The sequence below is a fragment of the Ranitomeya imitator genome, chromosome 2 (assembly GCF_032444005.1).
Source record: "Ranitomeya imitator isolate aRanImi1 chromosome 2, aRanImi1.pri, whole genome shotgun sequence".
Classification (NCBI taxonomy): Eukaryota; Metazoa; Chordata; class Amphibia; order Anura; family Dendrobatidae; genus Ranitomeya; species Ranitomeya imitator.
Window position 1 is genome coordinate 812728985 of NC_091283.1, and position 19163 is coordinate 812748147.

The 19163-nt window shown below is 45.3% G+C and overlaps 1 protein-coding gene across 3 annotated transcripts in view; it reads right to left on the reverse strand.

Annotated features, from left to right (window-relative positions):
• Window positions 1–224: 224 nt before the first annotated feature.
• Window positions 225–19163, reverse strand: part of OAT (ornithine aminotransferase) — a 29668-nt gene continuing 10729 nt past the window's right edge. For all 3 annotated transcript variants that reach the window (XM_069753875.1, XM_069753877.1, XM_069753878.1), the window contains exons 3-10: window positions 9346–9570; window positions 8142–8237; window positions 7664–7791; window positions 3477–3599; window positions 3277–3405; window positions 2925–3038; window positions 2698–2842; window positions 225–741 (exon numbers count right to left, since the gene is read on the reverse strand). In XM_069753875.1, coding sequence (XP_069609976.1) covers window positions 581–741; window positions 2698–2842; window positions 2925–3038; window positions 3277–3405; window positions 3477–3599; window positions 7664–7791; window positions 8142–8237; window positions 9346–9570 — 1121 coding nt within the window. In that variant the 3' untranslated portion in view covers window positions 225–580. The remainder of the gene's footprint in view (window positions 742–2697; window positions 2843–2924; window positions 3039–3276; window positions 3406–3476; window positions 3600–7663; window positions 7792–8141; window positions 8238–9345; window positions 9571–19163) is intronic.

A 19163-nucleotide genomic window follows, 5' to 3' on the forward strand; every position in this document is an offset into this window, starting at 1 on the left:
ACCAATACTAATCAAATGCGTCACAATAGAAGAACGGCATCTGTGCTCAATAATGGGAAGCTGTAACATGGGCATCAGTGCCGCAAACTGGCTGCAGATTCCAACAGAGTAAATCCTCTTTTAAAGACATACAGTACAATCCTTGGAATTCATTGGAGACCAGTTTCAGGACACTGGCATGTCATGTTGGGGATCACCGCTAGAAAAACAGTCCAGGACGATGCTTCAGAAATAACATTTTATTTCACATTTCAGAAGCAGCAAAGAAAAATATATGTTGAACTATAATATTAAATAAGGTCTAACTTTATTACTATAAATACTACAAGACATACAGAAAAACTGAGCACTAAATACAAACATGGGCGAATCTTCAATACACAAGGGCTGTATGACTTGATGATGGCCCACCAGTCCATTACCCATACCTGCAGCCTTCCAGTCCTTACCAATCACTACCAGTCTAGTAGAGGGCACACTGTGTCCATCGGACCAAAATTTAGTAACACTCAATGTTGGGAGTATTTAATTTTATAACCACATGAAAAGCAGTATGAAGGAATACAGGACTGATGACTGCTCAGAACGAGAGGAGAGTCTTGTGGATGATTTCGCTGCACTCCTGGATCTCATCCTCCTTAATGGTTAGCGGTGGTGCCAGTCTGATGACATCTCCATGGGTGGGCTTGGCTAGAAGGCCATTATCGCGAAGTCTCAGGCAAACCTTCCAAGCATCACAATCTAAAACCAAAAGAGACTAAGTTAGGGCCAACAAGGAATTTAAAAAAAAAAAAAAGATTTTTTTACAGCGCATCCTATCGAGAATTTCTTGAAGATCCTTCGTGGGTCTGGTGCCATCTGCAGCCCTACTATCATACTTGCTATATGCGTGTAAAGGTGACAATTTTACCATACAGTAAACTAATTGTTATTTTGGTAACTGCGCTATTGCACCTCTTTACCGTTTCACTCATCATAATATCATCCAATGTTACTGGTAATGAATATGCAGCACATTTCACATGGGCAGCATGGTGGCTTAGTGGTTAGCACTGCTTCTATGCAGAGCTCTTGGGTTTCGAGTTGCCATCAAATCCCTCCAAGGACCACATTGGCAGGTAGTCTATGTTCTCCCCGTGTTTGAGAGTTTCCTCCCACTTACCAAAGACCTACTGATAGGGAATCTAGATAGTGAGGCCCAACAATGACGCCCGTGCCTGTCAAGTGCTGCCGAATATCATTAGGCAAAATGTAAAATTGGCACTGCTTGTCAATTTCCATGCAAAAAAAAGAAATGGTGGCATGTGATTGTACCAGCCATATGAAAGTGTCACTGCAGATTTTATGTCTAAACCCCACTATGGAAATCATACACCACAGGGAAAGGTTTTCACTATTGGGGATCCCATTGGACATTGTCAATAGCTCACAATAGTGGGGAAATCGGGAGAAGGTAGAAGATTAAAATTGGTTCACAACAAAGAACGTCACATGTGACGGACATCCCTGCATTTACATATATCTAATGACTTGGGGCCCATTTATACAGACCAACAACTACCATGCAACTTCCAAGCCGATCAGCAATTGTTTAACATCCAGATGGGTCGAATTCTATGAGCACAACAATGATCGGTCTGTGCACATAGATCATTGCACTGGGTGATGTGCTACTGAGAACAATGATGTTTACTCTTAAAGAATCATTTCATCTGACTAGTCTATTGGATGCTCATCGATGGGTGATACAGGCTGTTTAGAGAGGTTGATAATTGGGGATGAACTTTCCTAGAAACTCTTGGTTGCCAATCATACTGTCTAAATTTGTTCCAAGGGTTGGTAAGCATGCTTGGATAAGGTGTTATCTGAGCATGCTTGGGTGCCAGTGACTTTGGCATGCTTGAATACTATGTTTGAGTTGCAATAGGCAATCCCTGCATGTGTTGTGGTTAAACAGCCGTGAGCCATGCAGCCACAGCGACTCAAATTTTTTTTTTTTTGGAGTACGCCAAAAATGCCCTCTTAGCACTCGAGTGTGCTCAGATAGCACCTTATCCAAGCATGATTGCTCATCACTAGTAAGACATGCTTTTACCATTTGGGCAGGTGACCAAGTGTTCCAGCAGATGATGGCAGGTGTTGTGCATCACCCATGTGGACTATGGAGTACACCCGTTCCTGCATTTTTGCCCAATCTTGCAGTGTTGGACTTGACCTCCTGATACAGATACCAGTGACAAGTGTCAGAGACAAGTGCGGCTTAGGTTATACCAGTTATAATTTTGACCAGAGAAGGTGTAGTCTGTGCCTGGACCATGGGGGTGGGGTGGGAGATGAGTGACTACCTGGCCGAGAGGTGGCCATTGTTCCCCTACTGTAGAAATGTGTTGTGTGGAACCACTAGGACTCGGGGCAACTTTTTAGTTGAGGTGCACAATTTAGCTTCATGCCTCTCTAATCTAGAACCACCACCTCCCAGCGAGAAGGTGCATTAATATTGTTACAGTCACAATAATGAAAATCTGGTACAAATGGCACCTGTGACCCAGTGGTCTCGCACTGAACTATGGCCAAGTTATAGTCACAATACAAATAGGAACAGACCTTAACTAAATTGCTTCCTTTTCCCTGACAGTTTGAGAAGCCCATAAGGAGAGAAAAAAACTTTGAAAGTTGAGTCACTTGAGAGCAGATTACCTTTCGTTTCTTTGATGACAATGGCGTTCAGCAACCCCTTCCCCCTTACATCTGTGACAATATCCGAGGGGGTCTTCATGAGTTCTGCTCTCAGCAGCTCACCCATTTTTCGGGCATTGTCAGCCAATTTCTCCTCTTCAATGACCTATAAAATCAGATGGATAGATCCAGTGACTGATGTACAAGGCAACATGGGACATAGATATCACCAATGACCAGTAAAATACCTCTAGAGAAGCCATTGCCACCCGACATGCTAAAGGATTGCCTCCATATGTGGACCCATGTTCTCCTGGCTTTATCGTGAGCATCACTTCATCATCACACAGTACACCGGAGACCTGGAGTTAGGAAAATACCATCAGTAATAGGGTCAACACCACTTTTCCAATGAAGAAAACTCCTGATGCGCATGTCAAACGTAACTGTAGACCCCCATTAACCTAAAATGCCAACATTGCCCTTTCAATCTGCCATCAATGCTGCATGCACCAGCCCGGTCCAGATGTTGCCCTCCATGACAGTTCTTACCAGTTATCCTGCAGACCTACAAGGACGCAGTTCTACATATACACTTACAGGATAAACTCCTCCTGAAAGGGCTTTCCCCAGCACCACAATATCTGGACGGACATTCTCGTGGTCCACGGCCAGCATCTTCCCGGTTCTGGCCAAGCCAGTCTGCACCTCATCAGCAATGAACAAAACCTATAGAAGAGAATGGAGCTCAGCCACATTCAGAGACGTCCAAAGTCATCCCATGTAGTTCAGCCACTTACATTGTGTGCCGAGCACAGCTGCCTCACTCCGGTCAGGTAACCATCATCGGGGACAATGACTCCGGCCTCACCCTGAATTGGCTCCACCATGAATGCGGCTACATTGGGGTCCTGGAGCGCTCTCTAAAATGGAGAGAATTTACATGTAAGAACTAACATTCTAGATATTTCAGAACATATCCTATACCTGAATTTATAAATTCTATGCTATGGGTACAACCTCAACAAATCAGAGGTCCGTATGATGCCAGGACAATGTGCATGTTCTGCCCATTAATGTGCAGCAAGTTAATTCACAATGTAGTACCAGTTGTCACCATTAGAGGTCATTAGGTACATATATATCCGGCTCCTGTATTCAGGAGCATTTTGCTTTAAGCCCTGTGTTCTGACTAGAACTGGCCTCCTGGTTTCCCAGGCAAGAGTAGCCATTTTCCCCTGGACCTTGAGTCTTACACACGTTCCTGGCTCTCTTCCTGCAGATTATTGGTCTTGATAAGCGGATTCCAGTGAGGCACAAATGTACTTACATGTGTGTAATGCAAGAATCTGTATATGCAGCCACCGTGCAATGTACTGTGTAATTCGGTATATTGTGCAGTGTATCCTGCACTTTATTATAATGCCTTTACACTGCATACAGATAGATTGCATTTCTGTATAGAGCAGAACAGTGTTGCAGCGTATATTTGCCTTCGATATTATAACTGCATTCCTGTGTTGTAATATTACTGTGCAGCCTGTAATGCAGGGGTGTCAAACTGCATTCCTCGAGGGCCTCAAACCATGCGTGTTTTCAAGATTTCCTTTGCATTGCACAAGGTGCTGGAATCATTCTCTGCAGGTGATTAAATTATCACCTGTGCAATGCAAGGAAATCCTGAAAACATGACCCGTTTGCAGCCCTCGAGGAATGCAGTTTGACACCCCTGCTGTAATGTGAGTTACTGATATAATTGCAATCCGTATCATGCTTTTGTCTCTTATCTGCCAGTACTGATACACTATTTCGTTTGTAGTTTTTACCCATTATCGTCCACTGTTCGTCATCTCAAATATAGACTTAAGAATCCATACAGTGTTAACTGGGAAGTGGATGAGGGTTAGCCGTATGCTGAAATCCACACGGCACCAAACGTGGAGGAAGGCAGAACAGTGCATGAAGAGTGGATGGCCACCCACCACCGGTAGCAGAATACTGGTTTATGTATTGCACCGTTATTGCCACAGAGATTGATCAATGATTTCATTCTGTGGGCAGGGAAGCTGAAAATGGCCTAAAGCCCCAAGGTCAAGTTGGAACCGGAAGCCATGAACCAAAATCCGATTATGAGTATTCACTGGAAATGTGTGGAGCCAAATCTAGTTTAACAAGACTTAAGCCCAGTCATCTTGGAGGCTTAGACCACCTCAAGCAGCAGTTACAATCACTTTCCATCTATTTTCCTTCAGTATTTTACATCAATATTTGTAAGCCAAAATCAGGAGTGGAGGAAAGTTATAATAGAAACCAGTCACCACTTCTGTATTTATCACCCACTCCTGGTTTAGGCTTATAATACGGATTTAAAATAAACTCACCAAATACTTAATGTGTGCACTTGGTCGTAAACTTTGCAGCATTTCAGAGAAGCATCCAGCATGAGACTGTCAAGGGGCAGTCCAAGAGGCCAGGTCCCCGGTGGCTTCGGTCCACTCCAATACCCCGTCATAGGTTTCTCTCCATGTACACAGGCAGAGACCCATCAGTTCACCAGAGCAGGAAGAAGCCTCCAGGGATGACCTGCCTAGATGTCGTCTGAGTCACCCGACGGCTTTTCAAAGTGACATTTTCTCCGAAAACCTGCAGAGTCTCAAAGTAAAAAGATAAAAAATATGCAGTCGTGCATCCAGTGTGACTCCGGTTACCCATGGTTCGATACATAAGCACATGACTTGCTGAAGTTCTAATGCCGGATCCCAGAGGATAAGCTACGGAGTAGCCAGCAGTGTGTGATGTAGGAAAGGCTGATTACCAATGTCAACCATTGATAAGGTCATTGTGCCCCCAACAGTCATGTCAGAGGCAGCACATTACTCGTACTGCCAAAGATTGTGACAAACATCTTGCTTGTTTGCAGTGGAATAGCCAGGATGTTTACATGGGACAATAATTGGAACAAGTGATCATGTACATAACAAAACTCCACTCAAAACGCACAAACGTGAAACCCAATAACCAGTAACAGAGCACTGAGCAGCACGGCGACTCTACACCTTCCTATAGAAGACATTTGATGAACCATCAGAAATCTGGACCTTCAGTGTAAGTTGATCATTCTGCCATAACTATTTTGACCGGTTCAGGTTCCCTAAAAAAGTTACACCACTTGAACAAATAAATAGCCATATATTGAATAGAAAGAAAACATTAAACTTCAAAGAATCCAAGTTTCTATAGGTAATTAGAATTATTTTTTGGCATTTATGTGCAGATGTAAAGATTTTGTGTATTTTTTATATGTGCGTTTAGGATGTTTTATTATTAAGAATAGTTTTATTTGCAAACTTTCTGTATATGTTTTACTGCTCATGCGTTTAGGTTTTTTTTATTATTGAGAACAATTGTATTGTTAGTTGTGTCCTTGTTAATGATTAACTACACCCTTATCAGGTGAGGAGGGTATAAGAAGGCCGAGCCTCATTTTATAGCTGTAGTAGACACAAGAAGGCTGTTAGCCGAAACGCGTTGCGTTTAATAGATTAAAAAAAAAAAAACAGAAAACATATTTGGAGACAAGTCACACGGCTATTCCTTTTTCATTTATTCCTTTACGTGGTGGTAGCGCCACATACCTGGAACCTCTTGCCATTATATACCATTGGAACTCCATTGGAGGAACTTCCTATAGCATCAGTCCACTGCATACAGAGCTAATCATTCCTAGTGTTGTGTTTTAGTTAGCACAACCCATTTTATTTTATTTTACTTTAGTCCCCCTTTCAGGGTCTACTGTCGAGTCTCCGCCACTCGTCCTGGTATCAGATACTGCCTGCAGCATCAACGTCATGTTTACAGAGCTGCAGCCAGTAAGTCATCAGGACCAGCGGTGGAGACTTCTGGACCCAAAGGGAAGAGGGGTATAGTAGTTTTAATAACACAAAAGTGCCACCAATGGACATAATTACTTGAAAACAGAAATCCCTTTATGCTGAATAAGTTACATGGCACAAACTTATGGGAACAACTTTGGGCTGTGTCAACCCTGGCAGGGCATCATTCTTGATCGGTCAACCTCACTGCATCATTACCAGGTTTTACCAGGAGATGCATTTCTTATGCTTTAGAACGCAAAGTAAGGAGTGTAACCTCAACAACAAGGGTCTTTGCAGCAGCAGTGTCTTGCTTCCATTACTACGACTGAGGGGCGATCTAATAACCATGTATAAGTATATAAGGGGACAATACAAATATCTCGCTGAGGATCTGTTTATACCAAGGAAGGTGACGGGCACAAGGGGGCATTCTTTGCGTCTGGAGGAGAGAAGGTTTTTCCACCAACATAGAAGAGGATTCTTTACTGTCAGGGCGGTGAGAATCTGGAATTGCTTGCCTGAGGAGGTGGTGATGGCGAACTCAGTCGAGGGGTTCAAGAGAGGCCTGGATGTCTTCCTGGAGCAGAACAATATTGTATCATACAATTATTAGGTTCTGTAGAAGGACGTAGATCTGGGGATTTATTATGATGGAATATAGGCTGAACTGGATGGACAAATGTCTTTTTTCGGCCTTACTAACTATGTTACTAGAAGGAAATGAGAAGCACCAGCTTCCTGGATGACCGCCAAAGTTATATCCAGTCAGAGGCAAAGGAAACAATCAGCAGTAAGAAAAAGTCTATTATTGGACCAGTGTGAACTCTATAGAACCAGGGTATTTTAGACAGATCCTAAGGAAGCAGTCACCAGTCTGAACCCATCAATAAGAAGTCTCTAGGAAAGGCCTGTCTCGCCGGGATAAATTGGTCATACTGTATAATATAAACTCTGGTTCTGTCCCTGTCCCGGCAGCTGCTGGAATCTATAGTGTCACATGTTGGGAGTTGAAGTTCTACCTTAGTCTGGACAACTATGATCTCTGCTTACGTGCACTGATTGTCACTGATCCATATTAATCCCTGCTGCAATCAGCCCCATAGACCACTCACCTCTAGAGCTGGAAGGTCATTGTAAGGAATTACTTGAAATCCCGGCATAAATGGCCCAAAGCCTTCATAGCTGGAGGGATCTGTGGAGCTGGATATGGCCGACATCGTTCTTCCCCAGAAGTTACCAGCTGTAAAGAAGAGATCCAGATATGAAGCAATGGACAATAGCAGAACAGCCCATACATTACATCCCAGGGAGGGGTGCTGGTCCAATGGTGGTAACAGAACAATGTACTGGCTGCATCCATCATGTGTGTTACATTAGAATACAAGTGAAGTTATCAGATTCTGCAAGGGTGGGAACTTTATCCGAGTGATTCATTGTGTTCCGATATCTGATCATTTGAAAAAAGGTGAAATTTAACATATTTGGGAGGAATTCGATATAAAGCTGTTAACAGTCATCGTCATGTGAAAATCAATGTTACCATTTTTGCAAAGTTTTCAAATGCAAGACTGAAACTGTCTGATCATCTACCTGCAAAAATTATCTGAGCCTTGTACTTGGGGACTCCCTTCACGGTGTACGCCCATTTTCTAGCCAACTTGCAGGCAGTTTCTCCACCTTCAACTCCTAAAGAGACAAAATTACAGGTTTAAGTGATTAAAAAAAAAAAAAAGAAAAAAAAGAAAGGGGGATCAGAAGCTGATGAATCAGGAATACAAAGCTGTCCTGGACATAAAGAACTCCTGACATGGAGTGTCACATTATCACACCCACAATGAGCAATACCGGCTCACCATGCGGAAGGTCTGATTAGGCTACTTTCCCACTTGTGTCGGTACGGGGCCGTCGTGAAAATTCGCCACAATATGGGCAGCGGATGCCGTTCTTCAACGCATCCGCTGCCCATTCTATGTCCCGGGGAGGAGGGGGCAGAGTTCCGGCCGCGCATGCGTGGTAGGAAATAGCGGACGCGACGTACAAAAAAAACGTTACATTGAACTTTTTTTTCGTGCCGACGGTCCGCCAAAACATGATGCATCCAGTGCATGACAGATGCGAAGTGTGGCCATACGTCGCGATCCGTCGGCAATACAAGTCTATGGGCAAAAAAATGCATCCTGCGGGCACATTTGCAGGATGCATATTTTGCCCAAAACGACAGAGTGCGACGGAGGCCATGCGACGCAAGTGTGAAAGAATCCTTACACGCAAGAACGAGTCTAGGTACACGTAGGTAGCTATATGCACAGATTTCAGGACAGACCAGCCATTTAAGATCACTCCTCTGTAAATGATGAATGAGGTGCTAGGTGTCTAGAAGCAGGTTTCATCTTATCCTCTACCCCAATTCAGAACACCTGTGTGCCAGGCTGACCGTGTGTACGAGGAGGTCTGAGCGATGACCAACGCACATTTCAGCCGTCAGTTATCAGCCATTGAAGGTATCTGGTGGCTTTAGAATTAGAGGGTGCAACTAAGGTTTCTAAAATCGTGACATCGCAGTCCTGTCTCCAACCGTACAGAAGACATGTGCCCTCTAATCGTGGATTGGGACAGAGCCATGCTGAGATTAGTAGTACATCAGCGGCCTGGGTCATATTTAGCCATGTACAAGAAGCCTGTGTGAATGAGACTGGGGTCAGAATCTGGGGGTATTGCAAGGAAAACTCAGACTATAGTAAAATTTTAACAAATAAAATGAACTGACAGCTGTTGACGCTTTGCCCCCACTTACCTGTGTTCATAGGTAGTATTTTGTTGTAGTTGAACAGCTTGGTGATGTACTCCTCGTATTCTCCCAGGACATCGTTGTAGAAGGCCCTGGAGGTGAGCGTCAGCTTCTCTGCCTGAGACTTTAAAGCATTGACGATCTTGGGATGACAGTGTCCCTGGTTCACCGCGCTGTAAGCGCTCAGGAAGTCGAAGTATCTCCGGCCTTCTACATCCCACACGTAAACCCCTGCAAGGAACAGCACATGATTAGTCTGCGCAGTGCATCATCTAAGTGCAGCATATAAGCGTGCCATAATTAATTACACCAGAATGCACTTATTACCATCACACTCTAATCGAATTATGTTGGTCTACACTTCCAGAAGGTATGTTTGATTCGGCTATCCAGCTTTTACTAATCGGATATTCCTTGCCTCTGCTGCTCAATGGTCTGTAATTCTGCTCACTTCACTTCCCCAATCCCCACTTTTCTTTACTCTGCTTACAATATTTTACATCTGGCTCAGCGATGATTAACTGATCAGGAGGAGTACAGGCCTCTGCTCACACTTGAATGTATGTGTAAGTCTATATATTGCGAGGGATAGGTCTGCATAGACTGATGATGCGCTGAGCAGACCAAGTGCAGCATACAAGTACTGCAATAAATTAGACCAGAATTGAACTGAAGGCAACTGGATATGTAGTCACTGTAAGCAATGTGTCTTCACTCTCACCCCCATAGTCATCTCCTGACAGATAATTGCTCCTTTACCCCAATTCAGCTGCCACCCTCCGTTACTCTACCTTCTTTTGGCGGTGTGCTCCATCCGCATCTATTTTCTGACCCACCTCCTGGTTACTTCATTTCCTTTTTGCCGACATCCCGACTATCAACATCCCCATTGAGACTTCCCACTCAGCTGTCTCCAAGCTTCTAACACTCACTTCTCCTACAGCCTCGCAAAGATGGCCACACTGGACCTCATCTTCACCCGCCTGTTCGTTATTTAATCTTTTACTCTCCGCTCCCTCTGAGCACAGCCTACTCATTTTCTTCCCTCTCCATTCCATCACTAGGTTTTCACTGCTCATCTGAGAGCCACATGATGAAGGGGCAGAGACCCAGATTCCAGCAATATGTCACTTTATTGCTGCAGATTTAGCATTTCTCTGAATGCTGAGCTCTGAATAAATCCGCCCATACCATTGATTGGCTGCTTTCTGCCTTTGCACAGTGCACACAGCTGCCGATCAGTGGTGGGGGCAGGGTTTGACTACAAGGCAGCAGGTTTACTAGTCCTCTAGTAATTATCTCCTGCTAATTTTTATCAAAACTACAGCAAGTAGCCCAGTAATGAAACCCAATTGTAAAGAGCGTATCTTCGTCCAAAATTAAAAAAAAAGTGAAAGAAAAATGTCCCAGAAGACTGACACCACGTTTCTCCTGAATACAAGAAAACACGTCATCACGTGAAGTAAACTGGACCCGATAGCACCTTGCACACAGCCATGTTAGTCTCAATCCTAATCCATCCCACCCAACATTTGCATTATACTAGAAGTGTCTGACAGATGCAGATACCACCTCATGGACCCCCCATTTGTCATCACAACAAGTGTCCCACGATCTAATCCCCTGTGACTGGCAAGGTGGGGATGCATGGGTCTTGTCTATCCATTCCTTACCATCTGGAGGGCTGAAAGTAGTAGACCAGGGGGTGTCAAACTGCATTCCTCGAGGGCCGCAAACCATGCATGTTTTCAAGACTTCTTTAGCATTGCACAAGGTGCTGCAATCATTATGTGTAGTTGATTAAATTATCACCTGTGCAGTACAAGGAAATCCTGAAAACATGACCTGTTTGCAGCCCTCGAGGAATGCAGTTTGACACCCCGGAAGTAGAGTAAATCCTCTTGGTTGTATTGGAAACTCCCATAGCAATGAATGTATTACAGCAGGTGCCACCGCTGCACCACTCACTGATGGCAAGATGCTGGTCAGAACGGTCATAGATCGTGATGAGCGAGTGTACTCGTTGCTTGGGTGGTCTCCGAGTATTTATGACTGCTCGGAGATTAAGTTTTCATCGCCTCAGCAGCATGATTTGCAGCTACTAGGCAGCTTGAACACGTGTGGATCCCCTAGCAACCAGGCAACCCCCACATGTACTCAGCCTGGCTAGTAGCTGTAAATCATTCAGCTGTGGTGATGAAAACAAAATCTCCGAACACAAATAAATACTCGGAGACTACCCGAGCGCGCTCTGGAAAACCCGAGCAACGAGTACACTCGCTCATCACTAATTAACACCTGTTTGCAGCTCATTGCCTAGGAAACAGACCACCACTGCTGTCTAGCTTGTAAGCACTGTGCTGAAACTGGTCAGGATTAAGAGGCAACAATGTGCTTGAGCGTTCCTAGCAGCCTTCAAAGGCGTGATTAAAAACTCAACAGAAGAGCCTGTAAGCACTGAGTGTTCTGCTCTAGCAACAGTGGTCGGTCTCCAAGGCAACAAGCACAAGATAAAAGGTGCTACTACTGCAAGAACAGCTGAAATTTTAATAAGCAGCACATTTTAACCCCTATCTGACCTCGGACGGGATAGTACGTCCGAGGTCAGATCCCCTGCTTTGATGCAGGGCTCCGTGGTGAGCCCGCATCAAAGCCGGGACATGTCAGCTGTTTTGAACAGCTGACATGTGCCCGTAATAGGCGCGGGCAGAATCGCGATCTGCCCGCACCTATTAACTAGTTAAATGCCGCTGTCAAACGCAGACAGCGGCATTTAACTACCGCATCCAGCCGGGCGGCCGGAAATGACGTCATCGCCGACCCCCGTCACATGATCGGGGGTCGGCGATGCGTCTCCATTGTAACCATAGAGGTCCTTGAGACCTCTATGGTTACTGATCGCCGGTGGCTGTGAGCGCCACCCTGTGGTCGGCGCTCACAGCACACCTCCATTTCTGCTACATAGCAGCGATCAGCAGATCGCTGCTATGTAGCAGAGGTGATAGAGTTGTGCCTGCTTCTAGCCTCCCATGGAGGCTATTGAAGCATGGCAAAAGTAAAAAAAAAAAAAAGTTGAAAAAAAATGTTAAAAAAATAAAAAATATAAAAGTTTATATCACCCCCTTTCGCCCCAATCAAAATAAATCAATAAAAAAAAATATAAAATCTACGCATATTTGGTATCGCCGCGCTCAGAATCGCCCGATCAACTAAAAGCATTAAGCTACTTACTGGTAGCGGCATTTTTCGGAGGCCCATGACAGCACTACGAGAGAGGGGATCCGCCCTTAAGGAACAGGAAACCTACAGATACAAAAGGGCGGCACCTCTCCCATGCATCAGTTGTATTTCAGAGCCTGAGAGGACTACCGCGGTTAGTGGTACACAAACATACATTATATACATTATATACATTTGGAAACAAAAAATAATCTACTATATTGTAACCAGACACCATATGAGATTTACATACTACACTATTTACATATCAGGAAGTGCTACCCCCACGTGAATAGGGAGGGAACTAAGGGTGCTGTCATGGGCCTCCGAAAAATGCCGCTACCAGTAAGTAGCTTAATGCTTTATTCGGACTCCCATGACAGCACTACGAGAGATTTACAGAGATGTAAGCTACCTTAGGGAGGGACTATAGTCTGTAGCACCCTTAACCCAAGGGAGAGATCAGAGGAGGACCCCAAATCCAACCGATAGTGTTTAAAGAAAGTGGAAGGAGATGACCAAGTGGCCGCCTTACATATTTGCTCCACTGACACTCCAGATCTCTCTGCCCAGGATGACGCCATGGCCCGGGTGGAATGTGCCTTTAGATTCTGCGGAGCTGGCCCCCCACCTGCTGTATAAGCTAGAGAGATAGTTTCCCTAATCCATTTAGCCAGTAAATATTTTGATACTCTAAACCCTTTCCTTGGACCTTGGAATGAAAGAAACAGTGCCCCATCTTTCTTCCAATTATCAGTAGCTGAGATATACTGAAGGAGAGATCTCCTAACGTCTAACTATGAAGCTCCTGCTCTTTAGGATTAGAGGGATTAGGAATAAAGGATGGCAAAACTATCTCCTGTGATCTATGGAAACGTGACGCTACCTTCGGCAGATATGCCGGGTCTGGTCTAAGGACTACTCTGATAAGATTTCTGTGTATGGAGGAGCTCTGGAAAGCGCCTGGATATCCCCTATCCTGCGAGCTGAGGTTATCGCAATCAGGAAGGCGGTCTTAAGTGTCAACATTTTGATTGAGGCCTCTTGCAGAAGTTCAAAGGGGGGTTTTGTTAGAGAGGACAGAACTAAATTTAAATCCCATGGAACTGTCCTATCCTTATATACCGGTCTAGATCTACTAACTGCCTTCATAAACCTCGCTATCCAATAACTGTTTGCTATATTGCATGAAAACAGGGCACCCAGAGCTGAGACCTGTACTCTAAGGGTACTAGTAGAGAGTTTTAACTCGAAACCCCTCTGTAGGAACTCTAAGATTTGTTGTATTGGTATCCCGTCTTGGATGTCAAATCTTGAACAAGACAAGAACTTCCTCCAAGTTCTAGAGTAGATTTTTGTAGTTACTTGCTTTCTACTCTTTAGGAGTGTCTCAACTAAATTTGGAGAGAAGCCTTTCCCCACTAATAGTGACCGTTCAAACTCCACGCCGTTAAATGGAGTGCTGCCACTTGTGGATGGGAGATCGGTCCCTGAGAAAGCAGGTTCGGGATCTCTGGTAGTACCCAGGGAACCGATACAGACATTGTCTTGAGCCAGGCAAACCAGGTTCTTCTGGGCCAAAAGGGGGCGATAAGGATGACTTTCGCTCGATCCTCCCTGATTTTCCTCACCACTAGAGGTATCCGGTTCAGTGGTGGGAAAGCATAGGCCAGTGGAAAATCCCATTTTATCAGAAACTCGTCCACCGCCAAGGGATTTTCCCTGGGATTTAGCGAGCAAAAAAGTTTTACTTTTCTGTTTCTGGTGGCGAACAGGTCTACCACTGGTTGACCCCATCTGCAGACGATAAGATTGAAAATGTCTTCGTTGAGAGACCACTCTCCTTGCCTTAACATGTTTCGGCTGAGGAAATCTGCTGCCACATTTTCCTTTCCTTTGATGTGGAGAGCCATCAAAGATAGAAAATTGAGCTCTGCCATCTGGAACAATCGATCCGTGATTTGCATCAATGTCTCGGAACGAGTTCCCCCTTGCCGGTTTATGTAAGCGACTGCAACTCTGTTGTCCGACAGAATTCTGACGTGCTGGCCCTGCAGATATATGAGGAATTTTTTAACAGCCAATTCAACCGCCAACAACTCCCTCTGGTTGGAGGAGAATGTTGTGAAGGGTTCCCATTGTCCCTGGACCACCATGTCCCCCATGTAGGCTCCCCACCCTGAAGAGCTGGCATCCGTGGTTATCACCCGGGACACATTTACTATCCAGGGGACCCCTGCTGATAAATTCTTTTTATCTGACCACCACCTAAGGGAATCTAGCGTGGTTGGCTCTAACGTTATTTTCCCATTTAACGCGCCTCCCAAGGCTCTGTCATGGAACAAGACTTCTCTTTGTAGGGATCTGGTGTGGAACTGAGCCCACTTAACTGCTGGAATGCAAGATGTGAGTGACCCAAGTAGGGACATTGCTTGCCTAAGTGTCATGGAAGGTGTATTAATTGCATTTAACACATAAATTTGAATTAGATCTATTTTTTCTATGGGGAGGAGACACTGTTGTGTCACTGAATCCAACATTAGACCCAGGAACTTTTGAATATTTAGGGGCTGTAACTTAGATTTTTCGAAGTTTATGATCCAACCCAGGTGTTCTAGCTTGGCTTTAGCAATCTCCTATTGTGACAGACAGTGATCTATCGAGTTCCCTACAATGAGGAAATCATCCAAGTAAGGAATTATAAGGACGTTTGATTCTCTTAAGTGTGCCATGACTTCAGCGATTATTTTAGTGAACACTCTCGGAGCAGAAGTTATCCCGAAGGGGAGTGCCCTGAACTGAAAATGTTGAATCCTACCCCCCATTAGTACTGCTACCCTTAGGTATCGTTGGAAATCAGCGTGAATGGGTACATGATAGTAGGCATCTTTCAAATCCACTACTACCATAAAACAATTGTTGAAAAGCATTTTTATTGTTGAATTGATGGACTCCATTTTGAAGGTATGTTTCACCAAAAACTTATTGAGACCCTTAAGGTTTGGAGTACTGTGTCCAGTTTTGGGCACCGGTGCTCAGGAAGGATATAATGGAACTAGAGAGAGTACAAAGGAGGGCAACAAAATTAATAAAGGGGATGGGAGAACTACAATACCCAGATAGATTAGCGAAATTAGGATTATTTAGTCTAGAAAAAAGACGACTGAGGGGCGATCTAATAACCATGTATAAGTATATAAGGGGACAATACAAATATCTCGCTGAGGATCTGTTTATACCAAGGAAGGTGACGGGCACAAGGGGGCATTCTTTGCGTCTGGAGGAGAGAAGGTTTTTCCACCAACATAGAAGAGGATTCTTTACTGTCAGGGCGGTGAGAATCTGGAATTGCTTGCCTGAGGAGGTGGTGATGGCGAACTCAGTCGAGGGGTTCAAGAGAGGCCTGGATGTCTTCCTGGAGCAGAACAATATTGTATCATACAATTATTAGGTTCTGTAGAAGGACGTAGATCTGGGTATTTATTATGATGGAATATAGGCTGAACTGGATGGACAAATGTCTTTTTTCGGCCTTACTAACTATGTTACTATGTTACTATGTTAAGGTTTATAATGGTCCTATAAGACATATCCGGCTTTTGAATTAGGAAAAGGGGAGAGTAGAACCCTTCCCCTGCCTGAGAATACGGCACTTCAATCAAAACATTTTTGGAGCAAAGAGTCCTCACTTCCTCTTCTAAGGCAAATTGTTCAGTGGGAGATGAGCGCCAGGGTGTTAACTGGAATTTGTCCCGTGGGGTATGGACAAACTCAAGTCTGAGACCATGGGAAACAGTGTCTTTTATCCAAACACTGTTTGTGATTTTTGACCACTCTGCCGAGAAATGCGACAGTCTCCCTCCCACCGGGATTGCCAGTCATTGGTCTTGTTTTTTGTTTTCCGTCGGGTTACGGCGAAACATGAGACCTGTGCCTCTTTTTCGCTTATCATCCCATCTGGAACGATCCCTACCCGGTGAGAAGGTCCGCCTTCCTCCCCGATTGAACCTTCTTTGGTTGAAGGGACGACGATATGGATTGAAAAGGTTAGGAAATTTTTTCTTATCATCTCCTGCCTTCTCCAGGAGTTCGTCCAGGGTAGATCCGAATAGATACTCGCCCTTACAAGGGATAGCGCAGAGTTTTGTATTTGCCTGCATATCCCCCGGCCAGCATTTCAACCATAGGGCTCTTCTCGCAGCATTAGAAAGACCTGCTGCCCTAGCCGCCAATTTAACAGAGTCAATTGAGGCATCCGATAAAAAAGCTGCCCCCTCCTGGATTACTGGTAACGCTGCAAGTATGGAATCTCTAGAGGCCCCCTGTTTTAATTGGGTTTCTAACTGGTCCAGCCAGACCATTATTGACCTTGCCGTGCAGGTTGACGCCACCGCAGGTTTTAAGGAGCCGGCTGCCATCTCTCAGGTTCCTTTTAGGAAGGTATCCACTTTCCTATCCAGGGGGTCTTTAAGCGTACCCATATCCTCAAACGGGAGAGAGGATCGCTTTGCCACCTTGGCAATTGCCGCGTCCAGCTTTGGGGCCTTTTCCCAATTACCCACTGCTGGGTCATCAAAGGGATACCGACGCTTCTGCGCAGGTGGTAAGGAGCCTTTCCTCTCCGGTTTTCTCCACTCCCTGTTGATAAGTTCCTGTATCTTTTCATTCAGGGGAAAGACTCTGCGCTTCCTCTGTTCTAGGCCGCTGAACATCATTTGTTCCTTAGATAGCTGAGGCTTGGGTTCTGTTATACCCATTGTGCCTCTGACCGCTTTTATTAATTTGTCTATCCTCTCTATGGGTAAACAAAACCGGGCAGCGTCTTCCCCCGACGAGGAAGATGATGCTGCTGAATCATCCGATTCTTCACTCTTGTCTTTATCCACAGATGAATCAGATGCCCACTGAGTTCTCTGCTTAGAGCCTGACTGTGAAAGATCCTTAATGGATTGCTTGACCTCCCTTCTAACCATTTCCTTCAGACTGGCCACCATAGAAGAGGATTCTTCTGCCACCTACAGGGATAAGTAAGGTAGACTAGAGTGTAAGATCTACATGCTATATCCCCTCCCTACTTTCCAGGACCTCACCGTCTGCTGGATACAGGGGTCACATAGTTTTTTAGGGTGTGAGTCAGGCAAGGGGACCCCGCAGATGGCACACTCCCTATGCTTCGCCTTACTGACGCTTTTCTTCCCACACCCACAGAGATACCGAAGCACGAGGGGGATCTTTTTTGGCTGATGCTCCAGACCCGTCTGGAGGAGCTTCTGCGGCCAGATCCATCGCTCCTTTTCTCACGTTCCTTCTCCATAAGCTTCTGGGGTTCTTCATCCAGCAGCAGAGGCTGCTGATCCTGATCAGACTCCATCTGAAGCAGTTTGGAGACCAGGAGCAAGGAACGCGCACCTGGAGCCGATATATAGCCCTTCCTTCGGCCAGCGTAATTGCACCACGCTTCCAGTTGCTCCTCTTCCCCCCATGCAGCTGCAGGGGATCAGCCGACACCTGAGGGTGATGAACGCACATTTTCCGGTGGGCGCTGCCATCTTGGAGCTCCTGCGCATGCGCAGAAGCTCCGTGACCCGGAAGTCACAGCTGGCTCCGCCTTCCGACGTCACCCACGGCCCACAGCGCTTCCTGTTAGCGCTGTGAACAACGTGGGACGCCGAGACTTGCCACGAGACTCCGGGTGGCGCCCCCTCAATGTCGCCGACCCCTCAGAGCCTCCCCTAAGCCGCTCAAGGGAGGGAAACAGTACACTCACCAAGCGCCGGCTTTGGAGATCGGACACCCCCTGGCGACCGCTCCACGCTGATGAGACACTGCCGTGCAGCCCCCCAGAGCCACCGTGTCTCCTTCAGGTACCCCGCACCGGCCGAGGTAGGAGACCCTCTCGCTACCTAATTCAGCCCGGCCGGCCTGGAATTCTAGTATCTTCCGTAGGATCCAGTCCCTTCAGGAACAGGAAACCAACTGATGCATGGGAGAGGTGCCGCCCTTTTGTATCTGTAGGTTTCCTGTTCCTTAAGGGCGGATCCCCTCTCTCGTAGTGCTGTCATGGGAGTCCGAATAAAAAAAAGCATTAACCTGATCGCTAAACAGCGTAGCGGGAAAAAAATTCAAAAACGCCAGAATTATGTTTTTTTGGTCGCCGCGACATTGCATTAAAATGCAATAACGGGCGATCAAAAGAACGTATCTGCACCAAAATGCTATCATTAAAAATGTCATCTCGGCACGCAAAAAATAAGCCCTCAACCGACCCCAGATCACGAAAAATGGAGATGCTACGGGTATCGGAAAATGGCGCAATTTTTTTTTTATTTTAGCAAAGTTTGGAATTTTTTTTCACCACTTAGATAAAAAATAACCTAGTCATGTTAGGTGTCTATGAACTCGTACTGACCTGGAGAATCATAATGTTAGGTCAGTTTTAGCATTTAGTGAACCTAGCAAAAAAGCCAAACAAAAAACAAGTGTGGGATTGCACTTTTTTTGCAATTTCACCGCACTTGGAATTTTTTTCCCGTTTTCTAGTACATGACATGCTAAAACCAATGATGTCGTTCAAAAGTACAACTCGTCCCGCAAAAAATAAGCCC